The 23,076-nt window shown below is 39.4% G+C and overlaps 1 protein-coding gene across 4 annotated transcripts; it reads right to left on the bottom strand.

Annotated features, from left to right (window-relative positions):
• Nucleotides 1-3,003: 3,003 nt before the first annotated feature.
• On the bottom strand, nucleotides 3,004-23,005 carry RIPK2 (receptor interacting serine/threonine kinase 2). Of its 4 annotated transcripts, none has more exons than XM_085053147.1 (12): nucleotides 22,718-23,005; nucleotides 19,425-19,578; nucleotides 18,093-18,248; nucleotides 15,665-15,822; nucleotides 12,593-12,642; nucleotides 12,114-12,275; nucleotides 9,982-10,067; nucleotides 9,694-9,783; nucleotides 8,729-8,834; nucleotides 4,734-4,913; nucleotides 3,850-3,939; nucleotides 3,004-3,598 (listed from the first exon to the last, which is right to left on the bottom strand). In XM_085053147.1, the coding sequence occupies exons 1-12, from the start codon at nucleotides 22,906-22,908 to the stop codon at nucleotides 3,273-3,275; spliced, it is 1,749 nt and encodes a 582-aa protein (XP_084909273.1). In that variant the 5' UTR covers nucleotides 22,909-23,005; the 3' UTR covers nucleotides 3,004-3,272. The 4 variants fall into 4 exon arrangements, with proteins under 4 accessions (XP_084909273.1, XP_084909275.1, XP_084909274.1 ...); XM_085053149.1 differs by lacking the exon at nucleotides 22,718-23,005 and adding an exon at nucleotides 22,590-22,648; XM_085053148.1 differs by lacking the exon at nucleotides 3,850-3,939 and having other exon boundaries at nucleotides 22,718-23,003.
• Between the last annotated feature and the right edge of the window lie 71 nt (nucleotides 23,006-23,076).

Raw genomic sequence — 23,076 nt, 5'->3', positions numbered from 1 at the left:
CCTCTGCTTCCTCCTGTTCCCTAACTCTGCCCTCTGTGCGTCAGTGCTCAGCCAGCACAGGATTCTACAGTCCTCATCCACAACAGATGCACTTACACTGAACCCTGACTGAAAACACACTGCCAAACACCCTCTCCCATTAGCTGCAAGAGTCTGGATGACAAAAAAAGGCTACCATTTGTGTCAGCTTGGTAAAATTAGATCTTTACTTACTTTGCCACGAAGCTGATGCAGGACAGAAGACATCTTACAGACCAACAAACTTCAACCAACCATGTTAACCCCAGACAGAGGAGAAGAACATGAGGAGCAGCCACTGCTAAGTGACTAGGTGGTAAAATACCATGCAAAAGCTAATGCCAATAAATGCAAAATAGATTGTGTAGTCCGATGTTTGTATTTTCTCCTGTGTACATGTGAAAAGACATTTCTACACGCACACGTTGAAAGGCTTTCAATGAGCTGTTATGACTCAGAGAAAAGCTTTTACTGTCCATCTGAAACATCAGCAGTATTTTTCCTTGGAGTGAAAAAGTAGAATTATCTGTTAGGATTTGCTATGAAGAAGTGAGGAATGTACAAAATACTGTTAAAACAACCGTAAAACAACAGATGTGTCAGACTTTGGCTCATATTGACTCTCATGTCTGTCACCTCCACATGTCCTTCACTCACTGTGTGGTCAGGAACACAACCTCCGTCTCCTTTTCCCCATGCCTACCCCAAATCATTCTCCTTATGCCTTTGTCTGTATCCCTCAAACCTCGACCTCGCCCCTTTCTCTCAAGAAAATCTGTGTGTGCTTAAACCCATTGGAGAGAGCAGACTGATGTTGCCCAGAGTGGTGGTGTCTGATGCCCAGAAAACATTCAAGGTCAGACTGGACAGGGCTCTGAGCAAGCTGTTCTAGCTGAAGATGTCCCTGACCATGGCAAAAGGGTTTAGAGGTCCCTTTAAAGGTCCCTTCCAACTTGATCTATTCCATGCTTGTACTCTGTCATGAAGGGAGGCTCACGGTCCAAGGAAAGAAGAGGGAGATTGGCCAGAGTTTTTCTACTGAGTGGCCTCAGGATCTCCTTGGTAGGCTGGGCTTTGGCTAGAATGCTCATGGCCTTACAGATGTGGGCATACCCAGGCCTGGGGGGTAGACTATTACTTTTCCTGCAGCTGTGCCACCTCTGGGTGAAGGCACATGAAGAGGAGCAGCCCACAGTGATTGCAGCAGTGTGACAGCACCACTCCTGACTGTGACTCCACAGGCCACATTTATATTGTAATTAAGGGACTCCAAGCTGGTTCTGTACCGACTGAAGAGTCAGCAGGGAGACTTTGAAAGCAGCAGGATGCTCTTTCCCCTCACGGAGGTGTCTTACAGTGGCTCCTCAAGAAAGTATCAAAAACATGATGAATTTTAGAGACAGACTGAAGAAATGTTAGTTTGCTGCCTTGCATGACACATTTTTTTTTTTAAGCACCAATAATAATGGACAAATGTGGCTTAAAATGTGATGTGCAGTGAAATACACAGCTCTGGCACCAAACTCCCACTGGCACGGCTGGCAGCTTTCCTCAGACCTCTCCCTGCTAGACATCATTAGGTCTGCTCTAGAAAAAGCATAGCCATTCACTGCACCATGGTCCTGGTTTCAGGTCTCTAGCTTGAATTTTACAGCCTCCAGCAACAAGCAGGATAAAAGGCAAGTAACCAGTTTATGTCAAAAACTTACTTTATTAAAAAGAATTTTAAACCCCTCCTATCTAATAAACTGTACAGTATATTCTTGTGATTCAGTTCACAAAATCATAAAGGTACTGAAAAAAGTAAGCTGTTGGCAATTAGTTATGACCACACTGACACTTGAATCATTGAAATGGGGCAGATCTCACATCTCCATAGGTTTTGAAACACCCATCACTCAGGATTTTTCATTTATCTGCTCCTTTTATATGGTAATTTAGGTAGATTTCAGTATTCTTAAATGTGGATTTTGAGTTTCCCCAAATTTTAGATAGTGTGAGCAGAAATTGTAACTATTTATTAGCGCTTGCAAAAATAATCTGCCTGTGCTGTGTTCTGACAAATTAAAACCAGTAATTTTTTACTAGTTTTGAAGTCACCTTAAGTCCCTAAGGTTTTGTAAAATTAACTGAAAAAACTACCACATACCTTTTCCTCTCAAGTGGCCCCATTTGTGCCTCAACATGTTAGCACCATCCTTCAGACAAAAAAAGGACAGCAGAGATGTTATCTGGAGAAGGTTAAGGCAGGTCATGGCAGGAGACCCCTGCACATGGCCTTCTGCATGGCAGGGCAGGGCATGACTGATCTTTGTACACTCCCAACTACTGTTCATTATGTAAATGCCAAAAATAAAATTGAGTCAGAAGTTTGATCCAGCAACATGACATGAGAAGTATTTATGGCAGCTGACAAAGGCAAGGGATGGTAAGATGGCAGATGACAAAGGCAAGGCAGACGACCAAGGAAGGTTAAAGAGGTATTTACTGAGGATGCCCTTAACTTAAGCTCCATCTTGATCTCACCCTACCATGATTTCAAGAATAGCTGAAGTGGTTTAACCAAATAATGCAAAAAGTTGTAGCTGCAGCCTTTTCACTGTATCAGTTCTGAGCAGAAAAAGATGACAAGCACAACGTCCTCCTTGCCCCTGGGCTCCTCTTTGGACTAATATTCTTCTTATGCAGTGGTCTGAGGCACTTGGTCTGGCAACAAAATAGGGAAAAAACCCCAAAACAATAAAATAACCTGTAAAAACACAATGTAAACTTCTCCCACCTACCACTCTTCTCCTGTATGTACATCAGCATGGCTTAAGGAAGAAAGTTTACTACACACACAGCTAAACAGCCCTGAAATAGAGCAGCCAGATTTTTTTTACCTCCTCTGTGGGAAAGAGTAGATGGAAGGAGGAAAACAAACATGCCATGTTAAGATGAGTTGTCTCAATCCTGTGAGGTGAAAGGATGTGTACAAAGAGCAAATACATAAAATAGAGAACCTTTAATGTTTTTGTCATGTATAAACAAAATACTTTTACAAACTGAGTCAACATTTGTCAAGTGTTTGGCTTTATGATTGCACTCCAACTCACTAACTGGTCATTTACCAAATGTAAGCTAGATGAACTCAGGGTCATTTCTGAGATTCTAGAAAAGCACAGTAAAGACAAAGCTGCACATATATAAAATACTATATAGAAACAAGAATCATGTAAGAAATATTCACATGGTTTCAAAAAGAAAGAATAAATTTAAACATGCAGTCTTTGAGAATTAGATACAATGTCTGGGTAAGGTTGAAGTCCTAGCTGTTTGTTATCTTTCAACTTTTGTACTATAATTCTGGCAAATTCCTCTCCTTGGCTGTCTGAAGTATCAAGCAGTTGTCGTACTTTTGATGTCCTTGTAGGTTTGGTGCTTATAAGTTCATAATCTTCTTTCATGAGTAAAAATCTTGATAGAAGAGCATCCAGTGATTGATTCAAACATGCTTCAGTCATCTGATCAATAATTTCTTCTCTTTTACTTTGGATCCACTGATGAGCTACATTCTGATGTATGGTTTCCAATACAAAATCTGAGATTGGAAAGGATTAGAAAAAAGGAAGGGATTGTAACTGTCTGTCAATAAATATTGCCACAGAACAAAGAACAAGCTGAGAAAAAGCTGTTAAAATGTTCCAATTTGACAAATTTGGTGGTTAGAGTACTTATTCTATCTGAATCACAGAATAATTTAGGTTGGAAGGGACCCTCAAGGAGGTCATCTGGTGTAATGGCCTGCTCAAAGCTGGGCCAACTTCAAGGATAACTCAGGTTGCTCAGGACCTTGTCCAGCTGAATTTTGAGCATCTCCAAATGATGGTACTTCTGCAGCCTCCAAGGGCAACCTGTTCCAGTGTTCAACCCGACCTGGTACTAAAAAGAGACAGGTGGTAAATTCACTTTCCAGGGGGATTTTTATTGAAGTTTACTGAAAATATCCCTGTAGTTTCCTGGTATTTTTCCCAAAAGGAGGATTCACACAGTGAAAAGGTGTTGATTCTTGTATTTCCAGAAGAGGGATGATGCAGTAGACAAAAGTAGATAAAGTTGCATGTTATTGTGTGGCCCCTCAAAAAAAAATAAATCTGAATAATTCATCATTGAAGTTTCTTTTTGTTAAATTTTGCGTTAACTTTTACCAGTTATTTGATGGATAAGACTATAATGTAGCAGGCTCTCAACTAACACAGAGGATCATTAAAGGTGAGATGCTGACACAGCTGCTGCTTCTCTCTGCCCCACCCTTATTAAATGGAAGACTGAAAAGCCTAAAAAGTGAGAAGTGACAGGCAAAAGGTGACTAAGTTTGAGCTAAGTTTTTCTCCCATTCTGCTAGACTGTAGCACTGCTACAGAAGTAGAAGATAGGAGAAATAATATGCAGATAGGGAATGGGACAAAGAAGACTCGTGGCAGCTGGGATTTGATGAAGAGGAAAAAAAGCCAGTAGCTGCAGATACCTGTACTTGGTCCCATTTTACACTGGTTTTGCTTACCTTGTAATATAAATCTACAAGGATAGAGTTACTTGCATTCTTAATTTGCAGATGTTTTGTTTTCATTTTGCAGATGAATAACAGCTCCAGTTTCCATTTCATACACACATATATTTGATGTTAGAACACTTACTGTGAGTCTTGGAATGAAATAAAATTAAATTTGCTGTACCTGAAGGAATCGGTGATGACCGCAGCACACAGGATGCAGAACCTGAGGCATCTGAAATACTCTTGATAGATGAGAGAACATTACTGTATGGATGCACAAGGACTTTGGCACTCTGAGTTACAGAGAGATTTCCATCCATGCTCTGGCTGCTGAGAGAGTGTAGACACCCAGAATTTCCATCTTAGAAAAAAAAAAGGAGGAGAAAAAAGAAAAAGAACAAACTGTACTATTTCTGTGTTGAAATAAAATACAGCCATCAGAGACTATTTAGAGCAATTCCATAAAAGAAGACATAAACTAACTACTTTCACATGATATACAACAAATTGGTCCTTATACTCAAGTTCTGAGAACATTTATGTCCATTATATTTTACTAGGGCCTGACCATGGTTTTGGGGATCCTGCTTTATTTTAAAGTAAAAATCTGGTAGATATGAACTTTAATGAAAAAGCTCTGTTTGACAGAAAATTTTTGTAGGGACCAGAAAAACAAAATAAACCCTTTGGGTATTTGGAAAGGTAACTGGAAGTCAGCATGAAAGCAGACTAATTTATTTTGATGAAGTTTGGCAGCGTAACAAAGGTGAAAATATTAAAGATTCAGGTGGGGGAAAAGCACATGAAGAGCAGTGTTAACATTCAGTGAGAGGCCTATGGGAGCTTTTTGTAGTCCATCAAAACAGGATATGACTTCATGAAAGGTTCATGTAAACTTTTGCAAAGAAAAGTAAAAAGGATATCTATCAGGTGGGAAGTATAACAATATCTAGTTTTAGGATTTTTATAGTAGAAAAGAATAACAAATACGAAAGCAGCAATAGGAATGTCTCAAGAAAGAGATGACAAACAGCTGATGAGAAATGAACCACAGGACATGTGCCTAACTCTGTAAATAGCTTTGATTACAGACTTTCACAGTGTCATTTGATAAAGACACTTTAAGTATGATGTTAACTGAGAACCAGAGATGCAGATGCAAGAATTCAGATGAGCATCTAAAGACAAAATGAGGTAGCCCCATGGACAACTCAAGATTACCTGTCCAATGGGGAAATCTCAAGGTGTATTCCCAGCTCATTGTTGACCTGTAGAAGAATATGTCTGTAAGTACATGGAGCAGAAATAGGAAAATGTGGAAGAAACTTCATTCTCATTATTTTAAAAATGATGGACTAGAATTCATAGTAACTAGTATTTTATTTCATGAACAAGAGAGCAAGTTGGGCAGAGCTATGTAGTGTGAAGCAGCAGGTATCATCTAGAGCATGAATGAAAAGGGATTAGGAGACAACCACTGTGAGTGAAAGATCATGTCAGGAAAGTATTTCAAGCAGCTCTGCTGGGATAGATTGTTATAGATCTTTAGGTGCACATATTTAATTTAATAACATAAAGACAAAACTACTTGGGTTGTACTGATATGAGACAATGATCTTGACCAGTGACCATGGCATAAAAAATGCAATCATAAAATCACACAGTCGTTTAGGTTGGAAAGACCCTTGAGATCATTGAGTCCAGCACTGCCGAGTCCACCACCACACCATGTCCTGAAGTGCCATGTCTTTTAAATACCTCCAGGGCTGGTAACTCAACCACTTCCCTGGGCAGCCTTTTCCAGTGCTTGACAACTCCTGCCATGAAGAAAATTTTCTGAATATCCAATCTGAACCTTCCCTGGCACAACTCAAGGCCATTTCCTCTCATCCTATTGCTTGCTACTATTGCTTGTCAGTTAAGAGGCCCTACCTGGCCACAACCTCCTCACAGGTAGTTGTAGAGAGCAATAAGCTCTCCTCTGAGCCTCCTTTTCTCCAGGCTGAACAACCCCAGTTCCCTCAAAAAAATCCCCAAAAACAAAAAAACCAAAAAACTAATAGGAGTTATTCAGGTATTATTCAGAAAAAAACCAGGTTGACTCAAGTTACTCAAAAAGAACCTAGGTGACCTAGAAGACTGGAGTAACAGAAGTGGAAATTCAGAATTAAAAATATGAGATCAAGACTTTCTGTTTCATGCTGGGGCTAATGACTGGAAGTGAAATGAGGAAAAAACCAATCCTTAAGTAGATTATTCTGTAACGAAGGACCTTGTGAGAAAGAAAAATAAAATTTTGAGGTATACTAAGTAAAGGGGATTTTTTAGACAAAAAAACATTTTTCATGTCTTTCATAATACTAAGTAGCCTTAGTTCAATGACTTCAGTTAGAACATGCACCAGGATGACTAGTTAGGATACCAGAAGTTTATTTTACAAAAGGATTTCAAAAGAGTGCATCCTGTTCAGCTAGCAAAACAAAGTATATAAAACGATTACTCTGTATCAGAAATTATATAGGAAGAGGGAAAAGAGCTGTTAAAGAAATACCCTAGAAAAACTCACTAGGGAAGAGAAAAAAAAAAGGAAAGATTAAAAGAAAGGCTAAAGGCTAGAAGACAAGTCTTCACTCTGAAGAAGTAATTTTCTGAAAAAGTATTCTAATGGTACTGGTGGAAAAAAACAAACCTCAGCTAAAATCTACAGTCATTATCTTCTGCCTTGGTGCCATGCCAAACTCCTCTCTTGCTAACAGCTACCTGGGAATAGATTTTTTACCTGAAACAATTGCATTTCAGTATGAAAACTGAGAAATGTCAGTCCTGCTTTCCATTACAACACTACCTGAGGCAGCTATTGGCAAAGTAATAACAAACACTTCTGCAGTTCATAGGGTTTTGTAGGCACTATTTTCACAAGCTTTACAATATCTCTACATAAACACAATAAAGTCTAAGCAATGACTCCATAAAATGACCACCAGCTGATCAATCAGATTAATTGTACCAACAAATTTTCATTGTTGACCTTCAGAAGCAGACACAGCAATTTTTATCAGGAACCAGCAGAAAGAAAGGCTGGTATTTATCATTTAATCGCATGTGATTACACTTACAGTCCACACTCATGTTCAAATTAATATTCCATGTTCTAAAATTCATCAAAACATACTTATTAGGCTGGGAAAACATGAGTTATTCTTTATCTCTGAGATTTTTATGCTAGGAGTATAGGTAAATGCTTCAGCTGAGGTACAGCCAGAGTATCCTGGCATTTGCTTTCTGCCATTTTCTCCAGCAACTGAAATTCCTTAAGCCTCCCATAATGTCTTTTCCCAAATTCCTCCTGTATTTGTATCTTTCTAGTACACTGAGTTCAAAATTATGTCTGTGTTCAAACAGGAGCTGGAAAAGAAACTGCCTGGGTCGTCCTATCTCTACCAGAGCATCTCTGGTTTTGGAGCACCTCAGAATACTTTTTGATGCCCTTATTTTGTAGCAGTGAAGTCAATAGTCTTGTCTTCCTTCATACTCCTGGTCCCTGCAATGCCAAAGGACACTCCATTCTTTTGAAATATGTTTGCATTCCACCAAGTGAAGAAACTTAAATGCAGCTTTAGTTTCACAATTTATTGTTATTACACCTGGGACCCACTGCATTTTTCTGGCTTCTGAACCTCAAACCTCAAAACTGAGTTTTCAGGAGGAATTTTGCCAACCTTTATTCATAAAAGGGCACAAAAGGTCTGTGCAGATACTTTTGCAAAGCAGTCTATTAACGCTACTCTTATTTATTGAATACAAAATGACCTAGAGGTTGGGCTGTACTGGAAAGTTTGAGTTTACTCTGCATCTAAGAATGCCTCAAAATGTGTAGTCTTTTTATATTCAGAAGTGGTTCACAAATTAAAAAAAAAGGGACAAGTAAATGTTGCCTCTGTACTCAAAACTCTGAGCAGGAAAACTGAACCTGTGAGCTCTAGAGATTTCTCAAGTGACAGGAACAGAAAATCAGAGCTTAAAAACTCTCTTTTTTACCCAAAGCACAAAGGTTACAAAAGACATTTTTTTCTGACATAGAGAGACCCAACTTTCTACTACCCAAATGCAATGTCACAATGGGAGTGTAAAGCTGCAATGACAACTTAAATTTTCACAAAATCAGGAGTATCTCACCTGATGAGAGGATATTACACTGAGGAATAGACTGGAGTTTTGATGTATCTGGAGAGATGCTCCGAAGGGGAAGTGCATCACATGGTATGGAGCTAGAATTTGTTGGCTGAAAGAAATCCAGGTTGAACATGCACATTAATTAAACTGAACAGGCACATTAAACAAATATGAATTTCCAATTTTTTACAGAGAACCTTCCCATCACTGTTTTCCCTGCTATCTAAATGCTCAACAGATGGCCAAATTAAAATATGGTAAATCAGAAGAAATTATAAAATCCCAATACTTGTGTTTTTCCAAAGCTGATGGCAATTTTGTACACAAGTTTAACTACTAGTGAGAACCAAAAGTAACAAGATTAAGAATAAAAAGATAAATACAAATCAATATGACTCTATAGAAGCAAGGTCTGTAGAGGTGCAAGTGAGCAGTAGACAACCTCTTACTATTGGCAGGCACTGTGTGCTGCATTCCTCCTTGAGGGGATCACAGACTCACAGAATATGCTGAGTGGGACAGGACCCACAAGGATCATCAAGTCCAACTGCTGGCCCTGCACAGGACCATCCCCAAGAGTCACACCACATGCCTGAGAGGATGGTTCAGACACTTAAACTCTGCCAGGCTTGGTGCTGTAACTATTTCCCTGGGCAGCCTGGTTGCAGAGCCCAACCACCCACTGGGGGAAGAACATTTTCCTGATATCCAGTCTAAACCTCTCATGGCACAGCTTCATGCCATATTTAGAACTTTCTTGTATTTAGCTGCCCTTCTAATTTCTGCATATTCATCTTTTACTATTTTCACATATATGGCTTTGCATTTGTTACACACTGGCTCAAGCATTTTATGCCTTTCCTGACCACAAAGGAAAGTAAAGTCCAGAACAACTCCCCTTAACAAGTTAACCTTCCTTTAAGCTCTCAGGATGCTGACATACCAAATGCAGTATGTAAAGTATTTACCTTTTCAGGATTCAGAGGTATATTTAGAGATACCTGCTCCACATTTGCTTTCTTTCCACTCCTGTAAATACATCGTGATTCATATAGTGACTGCAAGAGAAATATTTACCTGTATCAAATTTCTGCTATCAGACAAGATGACAGCTCTGCACAAACATATATTTCAACCAGATACAAGGTTAGACAAAGGAGACTGAGGAGAAATGACAAAGGAGATTACACTTCTTTTAGAAGGTGAAAGTTACCAACTTATTTGACCAACTCATGACTGTAACAAAAGCTACGTACCTTTGATCTCTTCAACAGAATTACTGCTTCCAGCATAGCTATTTCATCAAATGTTCGTAGAACTGGCTCCAGGTCTATTAAACATTCTAAATAAAGGAAGAATATTTTATGAATGGTTTGAAGTAGAAATCAAGTTGTCCTTTTACTGAAGTGTGTTTTCTTACATTTATAAAAATAATTTGTCTATTGACATGTATCAAACCCCTTATGCTGCTAAAACAGAAGCTGCTTGCTTCCAGCCGTTAGAACAGTTCACACCACCAAAATAAACCCTGTACTGACCTGGCCACCTCATCACTCTGTATCAAAAGAGATCCAGGACTGTGCTGGACCACAAGTCTCACATTCATGGAACAGAGAGATTGGTAAGTTTGCTTACCAATTTTAAGGTAGACCCATCCAGCCTGATTAGCTGAACAGGACCGAACACCGTAAGACCTCAGAGTGGGTTGCTGTCTTCCCACTCCAGAAGAGGTGTTAAAGATTTATACCAGAAAAATAAACAAACACACCCCCAACACAGCAATATCCAGAATACATGCTTAAGGCATGAGGCAGGGCCAGAGAAGATGGGATAGTCAAGGCATGACGATCACATCCAGTGAAACCAAGTGACACTGGTCTCACTCCCACCAAATGCAGCAGCTCAGAGAAGTTAAAATCACTGCACATACAGGGAGGCACACGAAAGTCCAATAAGCCAACAACTACCTGTGCTATGCTTTCTTGTTTTCCAGTGCTTAGAAGTTTACAATACTAAATATTTCACATTTTGAGATAACAATGTTATAAAAATGCCTTTGAAACTGTGCTCAAATACAACAAAACCTCAGGAAAGGATGACAGCATATCACAATTGTACTGCTTTTTTGTGAACTCCACTGATTCAGCAAAACTAATTTACCATACTAGCGACTCATCACATGGCATCCTTATTAATATATTTTTATTTTACTATAATCTTACCACTATTCTTCCATATGAACTTTTTCTTACACTAGCATCGTCAAGACATACATTCAACACTGGGAGTTATACAGATTTGGCAGGCCATTTTCCACACTGAAATACTACCATTGTTAACTTTTGTTGACTATAAATTGTAGGTAGACACTCCAAGTACATGCAGAAAGATGGTGATAAGCAGTCTTTATAGTTTCTTTATAAGAGGAATAGACAGGCTAGCCGAGCTTTTCTATTTAAGGTTTATTTAATAGAAAGGGGGTTTGGATGTTTTTGTATTTGTGTGTCTGCGTCCCTGTGCTATGATATTGCTTAAGTTCCCCATCAGTGAGCTTTACTTCCCTTAATTTTGCAATAGTTTTGCAACTTCTTCTTTCTATGACAATGGAGTAGAGGTAAAAGCAGTGCATTTTTTTTTCAAAGACCATCTTACTACAGACATGGCACTAAGATGGATCCAAGTTAGCTCACACTGTAGAACCAGAGAATTTTCCCTTCAGTGTGACCATAGACTTAAATTGCTATTTTTTTGTTTTTGTTAATTGGCATAGGAAAACAAGAATCCATTGGGAAATACCATGATGTGTCTTTTCTTTTTGATTTTAGAAAATATTGTATTTAGATATATTTCCATGCTTGGAAAAAAAATCCAGTTCTTGCTTGATAAAGGAGATGGAACAATAAAAGATAAAGTGTCAGTGAAAGATTTATACTGAGATGCAAACATAAGTTGAAGCCACTACAACATATCTGATGTGCAATGGTTTGATGGTGTTAGTTGTGTGCTCATAAACCCCACAGTACTCATTTTATACTTCTCCCACCCTGCTTAAAAACACCAAATTATCTTCAACAATAAACAAAAAACTCCAAACACAAGTAGTTAAACAAAACATGCTGCTTTTTTACAGGTAAAGTAAGAGAGGGTAAAAGCAAAAAACTCCACCAACCAACCTGGTTTCATGGCACACACATAATTCTATTCATAAAAGTTTGTTTACGGACATGGAGGAAGCAGCCAAGCACCTTATCATAAACAAGACTGAGCACATGTATCTCCTGACATCTTTAACACTTCCCTTTCACGACTGTAACCTTGCTCTGTAAGTATCATGGTCAACAGAAATCTGGCCGTTTAAAAATCTTCCCATTATACAAGGTAAACTCACTTAAGAACGATGGTCTTTCATCTGGATTTTGTGCCCATCCACTTTCCATCAATCTTATGATAAGCCCTCGATGAGGAATGTCCATTGACAGACTTTCTTCACCCAAGTCTAGTCGCTGTCCTTGTGACACACTATACATTATCTGCAAGGGGTTTATAACTTCTGTCAAAACAGACATTGTTAAGTCATTAGAAACATATGCAATATAAAGAGCTTACTATATGGGAGGAGTAAATTGGTTTGCAGACATAGAATTTATCAAAATAAGGTTATGTTTCTTTTTTAATTTGCAAAAAAGTATTTTTAATTCATGAAATAACACTGTAATTAGAAAAGATACTAAAAAAGAGTCTAATTTGGAAAGCATTTCAAAGCATTCTTCAACAAGCTTACAAGTTGAATTATTACAAAGTAATCCCTAAAATGAAGTCCCCAGGTTTCAGGTTTAACCTCTAGGTATGGCAGGAAAAATAAATTACCTTCAAATGGCTGCTTCCTTGACATCACTTCCCACATGATAATTGCATAACTGTTCAAAGTATAAAAAGTACAGAAGATGTTATTTTGGACTACCAACACTCACTAATACAATATGATTAGATTTACATTTTATTTAAAACATTTTGGTAACATGGTCCTGCAAGCACATGTGGGACTGACAGTAGCTAACAAAAACGATGACATGAATATTTGAAAATTAGCAGGAATCTCAACCAGTGACTTCAGCTAGAACTAGTTAATACTACTAAGTACAGAGAAGATCCATGGCATATAAACTCCTATTCCAAATCTGTATTAACTTGGCTATATTAATACGTTGTGAATTATGTACAAGGAGTTTAAACCTTAGCAGGGAGGCTCCCAGGGAGCCAACTGCTCTGTCCTATCTGCAATACTCCGGCACCTTCCCAGTACGGATTTACACTCTCTGACATTCCCAGGGGAAGCTGGGTATTAGCAGGCAGGATAGCTTTGATCCACACCTCTATCCCCACACAGTGCCACAGAGAGAGGTAAGATACAAACTTGCACTTGGGGTGCACACTCCAGCTACCCCCACCCCACAGATATGCTTTCAACATATGCAATCTTCTCCATAGGGAGAGACGTCACACACAGCATTCACTTTCCAAAAGGGAAGACTACCCTGAACGAATTCCAGGAAATCGAACACATGCGCTCACTCAAACCAGTGACCTTTTCCATTCCCACCAACATGAATGGCAAATCATTCAGTGAGTACAAACTTGCCCCATCTTTAGTAAACTAGTCACTCTCTTCAGCCATCAGGATATATTAAAAAAGGTAACTTTAAACAACATTATCATTTAAGTAAGTTGGGATGGTTTCATTTAAAAGCAGCATTGAATTCTGAGTCCTTCTCTCCAATTTTTCCTTGGCATATTCTACCACATCTAAATGAAGCTTTATTCCATGACTTATCCCAAAAGATCCTAACATTATTCCCACAACAGTACTGAAGTATCCAGTTCCACTACGCAGATTTAGAAAAGATCCAGGCTAAAGCCTCAGTGCTTCCATAACTTCAGAATTCATGCAAGGTGCTGATAAGTGAATATTTCCATGCTGCCAGTCCAAGTCTTTATAAGCATTGTGACGGTGTTATTCCAGAAAATAATCACTATGATCAATTGCTCTTAAGGGTTTCTCCTCATCCTTGGTGTGAATGTGCTGAGCTTCCTTCCTGCATCACTAAGAAGTACCAAATTTTGCATACAGGTACACTTAATTGCATTGTATTATCTGACAGCTATCAATTAAGAAGAATTCAAAAAAATGAAGTAAGAAACAAGTAAGTGCATAAAATCAATAATATAAACTGAGTTTTCTGAATTATTCTGTTTACATTTTAACATTTACGAATGATAAAATTTATCCATGTAACGTTTAATAAAAACAGTCCTCCCTGTCAGAAAGTCTAGTTTTGATAAATTCCTGATAAATCTATGCAGGTGGATTCTTTTGGTAAAGCAAATCATCCCTTTTGTAGAAGTTAATGCTGCTTAATTTTTGTTTAAACCATTTCTTTAAGAAAGATCCTTCTTCACAAATTAGCTTCAATATCTCAACAACACCCAGCTGTGGTCAATTAATTAGACATCCAGAAAATAACCAAGTATTTAATAATATCTTTCATTCCGTTTGGAATCTCTCTACAGTGAAAGATTATTTTCTCAGTTCTACAACACTGCAGCATTCCCCTTTATAATATTCCTGTTCTCCTTTCTTATTTCTGCTTTTTAGCATCTCCTGATCGAGAGAACAGATCCTCCTGTGTGGCCTTTCTGGTGGTCCTTCACTGTCTCTCCACATTCATGTCTTCCTGCCTTGAACATTCCTCTTTCCAGTGTTGTCTCGGCTTCTCTTCTACCTTCTCAAATAATCTCTTTCCTTCCCAGTTTTCTACACCCTTCTACTTTTCAGTTTTCTACACCCTTCTACTGATGTATTCTATTATTTTCTCCCACCTGATTGTTATTCCTCTGAACAAATTTTTTTCTTTCCAACAAACATCTGTCTTCTTCATCTCCACCCATTCATTAAGCCACCAGTCACCCTTTCCCCATAATATGCTGCTTTTTCTTTTCAATGTTTTCCTAACCCATATTATCTCATCAAAGGGTAAGAAGAGCAGGTATGTTGTCACCTGTACTCTTTGGACAGGAATGTCAAGGAACTTCATGCACCCCTTAAGGGTAAGGGAAAGTCAAGAGAAATAGTGGTCTCCCTGGAAGTCAGCAGGACCCTCTGAGACTGAGTCATTTCTCACCAAGATACATCTGTGTCAGAGACTGGGGGAAGGTAAAGGTGGTAGACTGCACCAGAAAGATGGACTTTGTCACAGTGATTGGCCAGTTTGTGCTTCCTCAATTTTCATTCACACGTGACAATTCCTCCCAAAATCTTTCAAGTAATCTCTGAGCTCTCCAAACCATTTCAGACCAGCCAATTGTAACTCCAATATCCTTGGAGTGATTGCCTTTTGTTATATGGGTCACTACCACTCTATTTACTATATGATTATTTGTACTCAGGACTGCCCAACACAAACCTACCACAACTTTCATAAAGCAAATTATTCCCTAAGGAGATCCCTATAACTACTTTCTCCAACCCCACTATCCTGTTTTTTCCTACCTCCTTTCTAAAAATATGTTTTCATCTTTCACCCAAGTACATTCTGCAAATTATGTTAATTGATTACACAAATTATAAGAGTATGTGCATTGAGTTAATACTGTGAATGGCCTTCTTCTTTCCCTACACATTGCCTGCTCATTTACAGAAACCAATCTCCTCTGTTTGTGTAGTCGGCTAAATATTTGGAGCATTACACTTCTCACAGCATAAAACAAATGAGTCATTAAATCTATTATCACTCAATTCTTTACTTCCCAATTCATTTTGCCTATACAGCTATGATACCACCACTGAAAATTATAAAATTGCTGAGAATATGTTAAAATCTAAGTTCAGTAAATCAGATTTGAGTTCAAATTTCAAAGCCCCTTGAGAACAATGTGAGTTACCTGTAGATATCATGTTTCACACTTGCCCGGGTTTTCTGGCTGGGGTTGTAATCCTCAGGTGGCATGTAGATAATTGTCCCTCCTTCCGGTAAAGAGGATTCACTTCGTGATTGTGACATGGATATGACACGCCATTTGGACATGCCAAAATCTGCAATCTGGAAAGGTAAAATCAGTTGTTCTGAGAAGAAAACCTGGATTTATGTGCTGACAGTTCTTTGAAATTCCTGAAATACACCCAGAAGAATACACCCAGAAGGGATCACCCAAAGCTCTTAACCTGACACACAAAAAGTATGTGGTTCTCCTAGCAACAGGAGGCATCAACTCCAGTCCATAAAGCATTCCCAGGTCATCACTCATGCTATCCCTACAGCACTGCCCTATCCTGTTCTTGTAAGGACGGACTCATGTACTCTATGGCTGAGGAATCTGCTGTAGATAGCTGTGCTGTATGAATAGCTGTGCAATTTTTGTGTCAAAAATAGCCAACAAAAGATCATTGATTACCTGTAGCTTCTCTGGCTGTGAAGAAAGCACGAGTTTAGTATAAATCATAGTAGCTGTACATAACTCAGCTTGGCAATATCCTCAGGCAGCTCATCTCACTGAAAAATTTTAGGGCACTTCACCTCACCCAAAACTATGACGTATTAATCTGGAATTAATAAATTTGATATTCTGAAATTATGTGCTGCAAGAAGTTGCTGAATATTTTCTTTACTGTGCACTCTGGAGCTTTGCCCCTTTCTACAGGTTACAGTGTATCTACATGAAGAAGTAACTGACTTCAGTTTACATCCTCATACTTTCACAAGCCAGGGTGCTAGATGTCAGATTAGGTTATGAGTAGGGAAAAAAAATTTAGCAGAATACACCTGCTGGATGAGCTGCAGTGCCTGGCACACATGGGAGAGAGTAAAGCAGCCAGCTGCCAGCTCTGCACTTGTCCAGAATTTGCATATTAGCAAAGATATTTTCAACAAAGATGTTTGTGCAACCACTGTGGCAACTATGATAACAGAAACAAGCTTTGTGAAGAGTGTACACCAAAATCCACAAATACAAAGTAACCTTTCTTGTCTACAACTTACTTTCATCAAGCCTTCCTCATTGTAATTGGTCTCAACTCTTTCTCACTCACTAGACCAGGGACAGTCAGAAGCACTCCATGAGAGATGTTACTTTTATACATATGCAGTATTTCTTCTATCTGGCATGCATGATAACCTTCCTTGAATTTCCTGTCAGCTGCCCTAATTTAGAGAATCTTGCTTCATTTAAAACCTCAAGGACTCTCCTTGCAGGATGCACAGCAGATATGCAAGAGTTAACCTACTCCCTTCAATGGCTCCAGCAAAGAAACTGTTCAGATCTGATCAGGCAGAACACCAGGCCACACCAAAGCTGTTAGGGATTAAAAAGACAGTGGATAAAAAAATGACTTGGACCAGTTCCCTGATCAGGTTTATCAGGAAGTTTGAGAGATCCGGCACAACTGAGTGGGAGGAGGTATGACCTGCTGAGGGTGTGAGTGAAGACAAAGCCGCGTGAGGAACCTTGCTGCCAAGAAAAAATTCTGTGCAATAGAGACAGAAGAAATCAGCAGCAGATTTTTGCTCAAAGGACTCACAAAGAGATTCATCTCATGGTAACAACTGAAACATTCACTTTTCAAGTATGAATTCAGTGCAGAATATCTCTTATTTCCATTTACTTGAATAACGTATTATATCAATTATAAAAACAGAGAATATTTAAAAAAAAACAAACAAACAAGAAACAACAAACCCAACTCTTGCAATTACGGAAGAACCTAACATTTAGTCAGAAGTACTTTTAGTTTCTTTTTCAGATATTGGCAATGATATTTTAAAAGGCAGAATTAAAGTTTCAAACTACTGATACTTTTCCGTATAGGTTTGCATGTTCTAAGGAGCTTTACAAAAAATATCTTCCAATATGTTCAGACTTTGCAGTCATGTTTTACATGTTCTTATACTATACCAACAGAATAGATAGGTCCATATTGCATGGTAAGTATCAAATGAAGCACTAACATTTGAATTTGACCTACTGCCGATCAGGAGTAACTTGTAAGAGCACCTTGGTGTTCCTGCCCAAGGTGTAGCTACCCTTGGAAGGCTGACAAACAAGAGTGTAACCACTATTGAGTATCAGCTACTGCTACAGCAGAAACAGCTCAAATTCTATCTTTCTGGTCTTTTCAGAGAGAGAAAACCCACAAATGAGAAATGCAGAGTTTTTTGAAGAAAAACTCCAAAGTTGTGTCTGCAAGGATAGAAAAAAGTCCAGCATACAATTACATCCTCTGTATGGCCACAACCTTACCCTTCCTACTCTACAATAATTAAAACACTTTCACTCATTCTGGATGCTGAGGAACATAAGAATTAAATAACTCTACCTTGACATGAAACTCATCATCCAGCAAAATGTTCTGCGTTTTCAAGTCATGGTGCAGCAATGGAGGATTCATGTTGTGCAAATAGTTTACTCCCAAAGCAATTTCGTAAAGAATGCGGAATCTCAGGCACCAGGGAATATCAGGATATTCATCTTTCTGCCAAGATAAAACCACAAAACCAGAATATAATCCTCTGTCCTGATCTAACAGCACACACAAAGACTTATTTACGAAGAAGAAGAAAGTGACTTTGGCAAGCACTAATCTTTTAAAACATACATGACACAAACTCCTTAAAAATTGTAAGGGAGCATTAATACTCATTAGCTGTACAAACAAATATTGCTAAAATATTATTGATTGTAAATAATCATGCAGTGCTATGTTTCCGTCCCCTAGAATTCACATAGTAATTCATGACTGCTACACATGATGTAGAACATTTACCACATTAGTAATTCACGTGCAAATATGAATTACAGATGAACTTCTGCATGAAACTTGAAACCCACAATTTATGAGTCCTACATGAAGAATGGCAAAAATCATATCTTCAAATGACATTGTGGGAAAAGAAAGAGCTGTATTGAAACTATGCACAAAATACTACCTTTATAAATGTTAACACAGCAAGAAAAATGCAGTAAATTAACTGAAATCTTAAAACTTATTTTTACACTAACACCTTTATGGAAAACACACAGATGTGCTCTCTACAGCACGAGATATATATTGATTAAAGGTGGAGAAGAAACTTCACTGCTATTGAGACACAACTGCAGTAGCTTTACAGTAGCAACATTGTATGTTCAGGGCAAGCAGATGGGAGCAACTGAGAGTTCAGCACAGGAGAGCTTACTCAGAGAGTAAGATCTGGTAGAAATATTCATACCTGTTTATATTAGCAATATTTGGCCTCTATAAATTAAATCAAAATCTTAAATTGATTTTTTAAAATATTCAAATGAATGAAAAAAATCAGTATCTGTATTGACAGTAATTCAGAAACCCAGGCTGAAGCAACTGTAAGTATTTCAGAATCTAATTAGAGAACAACAGAGATATTTGTAGCGACTGTATGTAATAATTCAACATAAAGCTAGTTATAGGTCACAATATTAAAGGAAAAGGATTAATAAAACTTAAGTCAGCTGAGTTTAGTTATCTTTTTGAGATACAGAAGACCTATCTGAGCACCAAGAAACTACTAGGGATAATGACTGTCTTTTAACGTGAAACAATATAAGTAAAACACTTTACTAATTAAGTATGGAAATTGCAATCTACTTGAAGCAGCCAGGTATCTTATTTAAAGACTGTAAGTACACTTACCCCATGCAACAGCTGGTTTAATGACCCATTGGTCATGTATTCTGTTACTATCCCCAGAAATTCAGGCTCGTTGCAAATTCCCAAAATTGGCAGAATATAACTAAACCTTGCTTTGTGTAATATCTCTGCTTCTTTTAGAAGGTGGTTTCTATCACTTAAAGAGAAAAAGCAAACAAATAGAAAGCATTACCATACCAGTACTAGGAAACTCAAAGCAAATGCTGTGTTCACTGTTTTCACTGTCAATTATGCCCCTGTATGCATTACCATCACCTTTTTACCGTTTGATTTCTACCATGCTGTTTTGAGAACAAGACAAATGTCTTGTAAGACAAACTAGAATCTGCAATTGCAAAGACAAGACAGCTTCCCTGGTTTTGCTGTACTACACAATCCCTCTATTTCCATCACACATTTCATCCATGTTTCCAGTAAATAAGGATCCAGTCAGAACTTCCAACTTCCACCATTCTTTGTAACCATAATGGTAACAACCAGCTACATTTGTCCTACTTTACTGAACATCTTCAAACCCTGAGTATTCACTCTGGCCCAATATTTATCTCCTAGATAGTGGAGATTTTAATACTCATGGTTCTCCAACCATTTAAATTTAGGGGGCTCTGATATACACTAAAATAATAGAGGCTAAAGGAATGCACTTTTGACTTCTGAAGGAAAAGAAACAATTAACTATGCTTCACTTTAGCATAAATCATTCCTTCAAACTGAGCCCCTGCTTTGAATCACTCTCTGGAAAAAACATTCCCCAGTTGCACAGGAAGCAGGAACAGACCAACCTCATCGTGTTTGGATGCCTGAATTTGACCATGTGGATCCTCTCTGTTACCTCAAAACTCCTCATTAATGTGGGTTTGACAAATTACAAATTCACACCTTGCAGCACGTGGATTTGAGAAGATCAAGTTTTATGTAAGATTGAGTATGCTTCTATCCCTAAAAGCAGAAACTATTTGGTATGCCTTACATCTCAAAGAGTCTTGAAAAAAATGGGTTTGTTATCAATGAGGATAGTTGGACTATGAAGGATAATTCCATGAAAAAAAAGATTTAGATTTTATACCAGCAGAGACTGGTACAGGTACAAGTACATGGCTAGGATATCCAAATGCAAGACATTTACAGCACATTTAAGATTGATCCTTTGGATGAGAGCCAGTCTGACTCAGAAGCAAGAGGGCTGTGCTGGACCAGGGCTATGCCCACTACAATTTGCTCAGCACAGCACTGTGTTACGTGCACAGCACAGCTCCTGGGTGAGAGACAGTTTGTGCCCACCGAGCCCAGGGCACACCCTGAAGCACTCTGGATCCATCGAGGTGGATTTATCCCTCACAAAGAAAAGGTCCGCATGGTGTAGTGGGGAAAAGAGGAAGCCATGTGAACTAAAGCCTGTGGCTCTTAACAGCAGGAATCTTTGAATTTTGATGGATATGAAATTAAAGCCCTTTTATCTATGTGATGGAAAAAGACTTATAGGAAACTCTAAGAAATTATAAAAGTAAAAAGACAGCCTTTGAGAAAAGTATGGGAAGCATGACACAACTCTATCCCTTCCTCCCTCTCTCCAAAAATGACTAGGTTTGAGGAAGCTAGGGGTTTTCCCAGACAGTTGGGCATATTGGCATGGGATTCAGCTGTAGTTGGGAAAAAAATTGCAACATACTGAAGTTATTCCTGTGTCTGTCAGTCACTTTGTCTGCTCCATACCAGAAGGGCACTGAGTAATGCCTAAATGAGTGCATTCCCACATCAGCTTCCCAATTGGCTTTGCTCTTTGGCTGGTCAGATGCCATATTCTGGGATGCACAGCCCACAGTACCCACTTGGGCAATTAACCATGACCTCATCCCTTTTCTTGACAACACTTACAGGCTGGCATTTCATATTGCCTACTATACAACCAACAAAGCACTTGCTGCAGAAATTCAGCTATAACAGATTTTTTACAGCTTTCAGTCTTCTGATAGCATTTCTGGGCTTTGTGTGATATATGGTAGGTGACTGAATTATTTTGATTACCTCACCTGCCCTTTTAATTATAATTTCACAGGTTAATCCAAATTCTTGTTTTCTCCCAACTGAGTTCTGAGGATAAATGTTGTATTTCCAATTAGCAGGGATTTAAGCAGACATTTATATTAAAAAAAATCCAAACAAAAAGAAGCCCACAACACAACCTCCCCCACCTCCCAACTTATCAGAGAACACAACATACCTGAGATTCCATCTCTGGCAAGATTTCAGAGATAAAGCCTTTGTATACACACAGGGGGCTAATAAGAGGTGAAAGAGCTTAGAACAACTTGTTTTAAATTCTGGTATTTTGGATCATGAGATTAGAAGCCTTTCTGAGTGAAGCTATCCTATCTAAAGACCTAATACTAGACCAAAGAAACCTGAGGCAATAAAGCTTGAAGACACCAAGATAACACTCAGAGGCAGGTTTACAATCAGTTAGGCTTCAAACAGCAAATTTACATTGACATGTTAAAAAATTGGAACTATAGGGATTGAACGAGACAGAGATGAATGAAAAAGTACAACTTGCTGCCCCCTTATATGGAGTGACAGCTACTGTAATAAACATGATGCCACTTGAGTCCCTGGAAAATGGGGAACATGACTGTTACATGGAAAATACCAGTTCAGCAGGGGGGCCTACAAGCCCATTATTTTAAATCAGCTTCTCTCAGTACTGTGAGATCTGGGGAAAAAACAGTAATTGTGCATTGTCTTGGAGATGCTTGATCTAGAAGCTAGAAGAAATCTCTAGTGGATACAACAGTATATTCCCCATATTCTCTCTCTAAACACCAAATCTGTAGTAATCCCTGTACTGTAATATCCTGCTGATACCTCAGCAAAATGGTTAGCAACCAACAGACCAGCAAGAAGCCAAACTTTGTCACTCCCACCTTGAGGAGGAATCAAGATGCACAGTGAAGAAAACTCCAAAAGAAACAACTCAGTGTCTCACAGACCGAGATCGAAACCACCCATTTACAAAAATCGAAAGAGAGGAAGCTCCTGGGCCGGTACGCGCTTTCTTTCGGCTCAAGCTGAATCACTTCGTGGAATCCCCTTTCCCCGTGGAATCAGAGCAAGGGTGCCTACCAAAACACCAGGTTCTGACCCACCGACCTCACAAACCCACGCCGGCGTGCTGGACCGGCACTCGAGCCCATTCTGGGGCTGGTTTAGGGCAAGGTGGGCCCAGCGCGGCCCTCCTCCCGGCGCTGCCCGGCCGGCCGCCCCCTGCCCACCGTTACCTGTCCAGCAGCGGCCCCTGCAGGCACTTGAGGGCCACCGGGACCCTCCAGTCGGCGTGCCGGGCGGCCGACACCGTCCCGTAAGCGCCGCGGCTGATAAAGCGCAGATCCGGGAGTTTGCTGGAGGGGATGGAGGGGAGAGGGTAGCTGAGGGCTCCCGGCCGGCCCCCGCCGCCATCCCCGCCGCTCATGCTCGCACTCCGCCGGGCGCAGCGAGGCCCGCGGCGCCGCTCCTCTCGCCCGCTCCCTCGCCTCCCCTCGCACCGCCCTGCCCCGCCTCCTCTCCGGTTCGCCGGCGGTTCTCTCCTCCTTCAACCCCACCGAGGAGCCAGTTCCTCACGGAAAAAAGGCGGAGCAGC

This window comes from Lichenostomus cassidix, chromosome 2 (assembly GCF_008360975.1).
Source record: "Lichenostomus cassidix isolate B80296 chromosome 2, HeHo_3.0, whole genome shotgun sequence".
In the NCBI taxonomy this organism is placed as follows: domain Eukaryota; kingdom Metazoa; phylum Chordata; class Aves; order Passeriformes; family Meliphagidae; genus Lichenostomus; species Lichenostomus cassidix.
The sequence above is the reverse complement of the archived record's forward strand: the minus strand, read 5'-3'. Positions and strand labels throughout refer to the sequence as shown.

Excerpts from the sequence above, each read along its gene's own strand:
- RIPK2 (XM_085053147.1), bottom strand. The coding sequence starts at position 22,908 with ATGAGCGGCGGGGATGGCGGCGGGGGCCGGCCGGGAGCCCTCAGCTAC. Across the intron at positions 18,249-19,424 it reads TAAACCAGCTGTTGCATGGG|AAAGATGAATATCCTGATAT; the intron begins GTAAGTGTACTT and ends TTATCTTGGCAG. Across the intron at positions 12,643-15,664 it reads GTGAAACATGATATCTACAG|TTATGCAATTATCATGTGGG; the intron begins GTAACTCACATT and ends TACTTTGAACAG.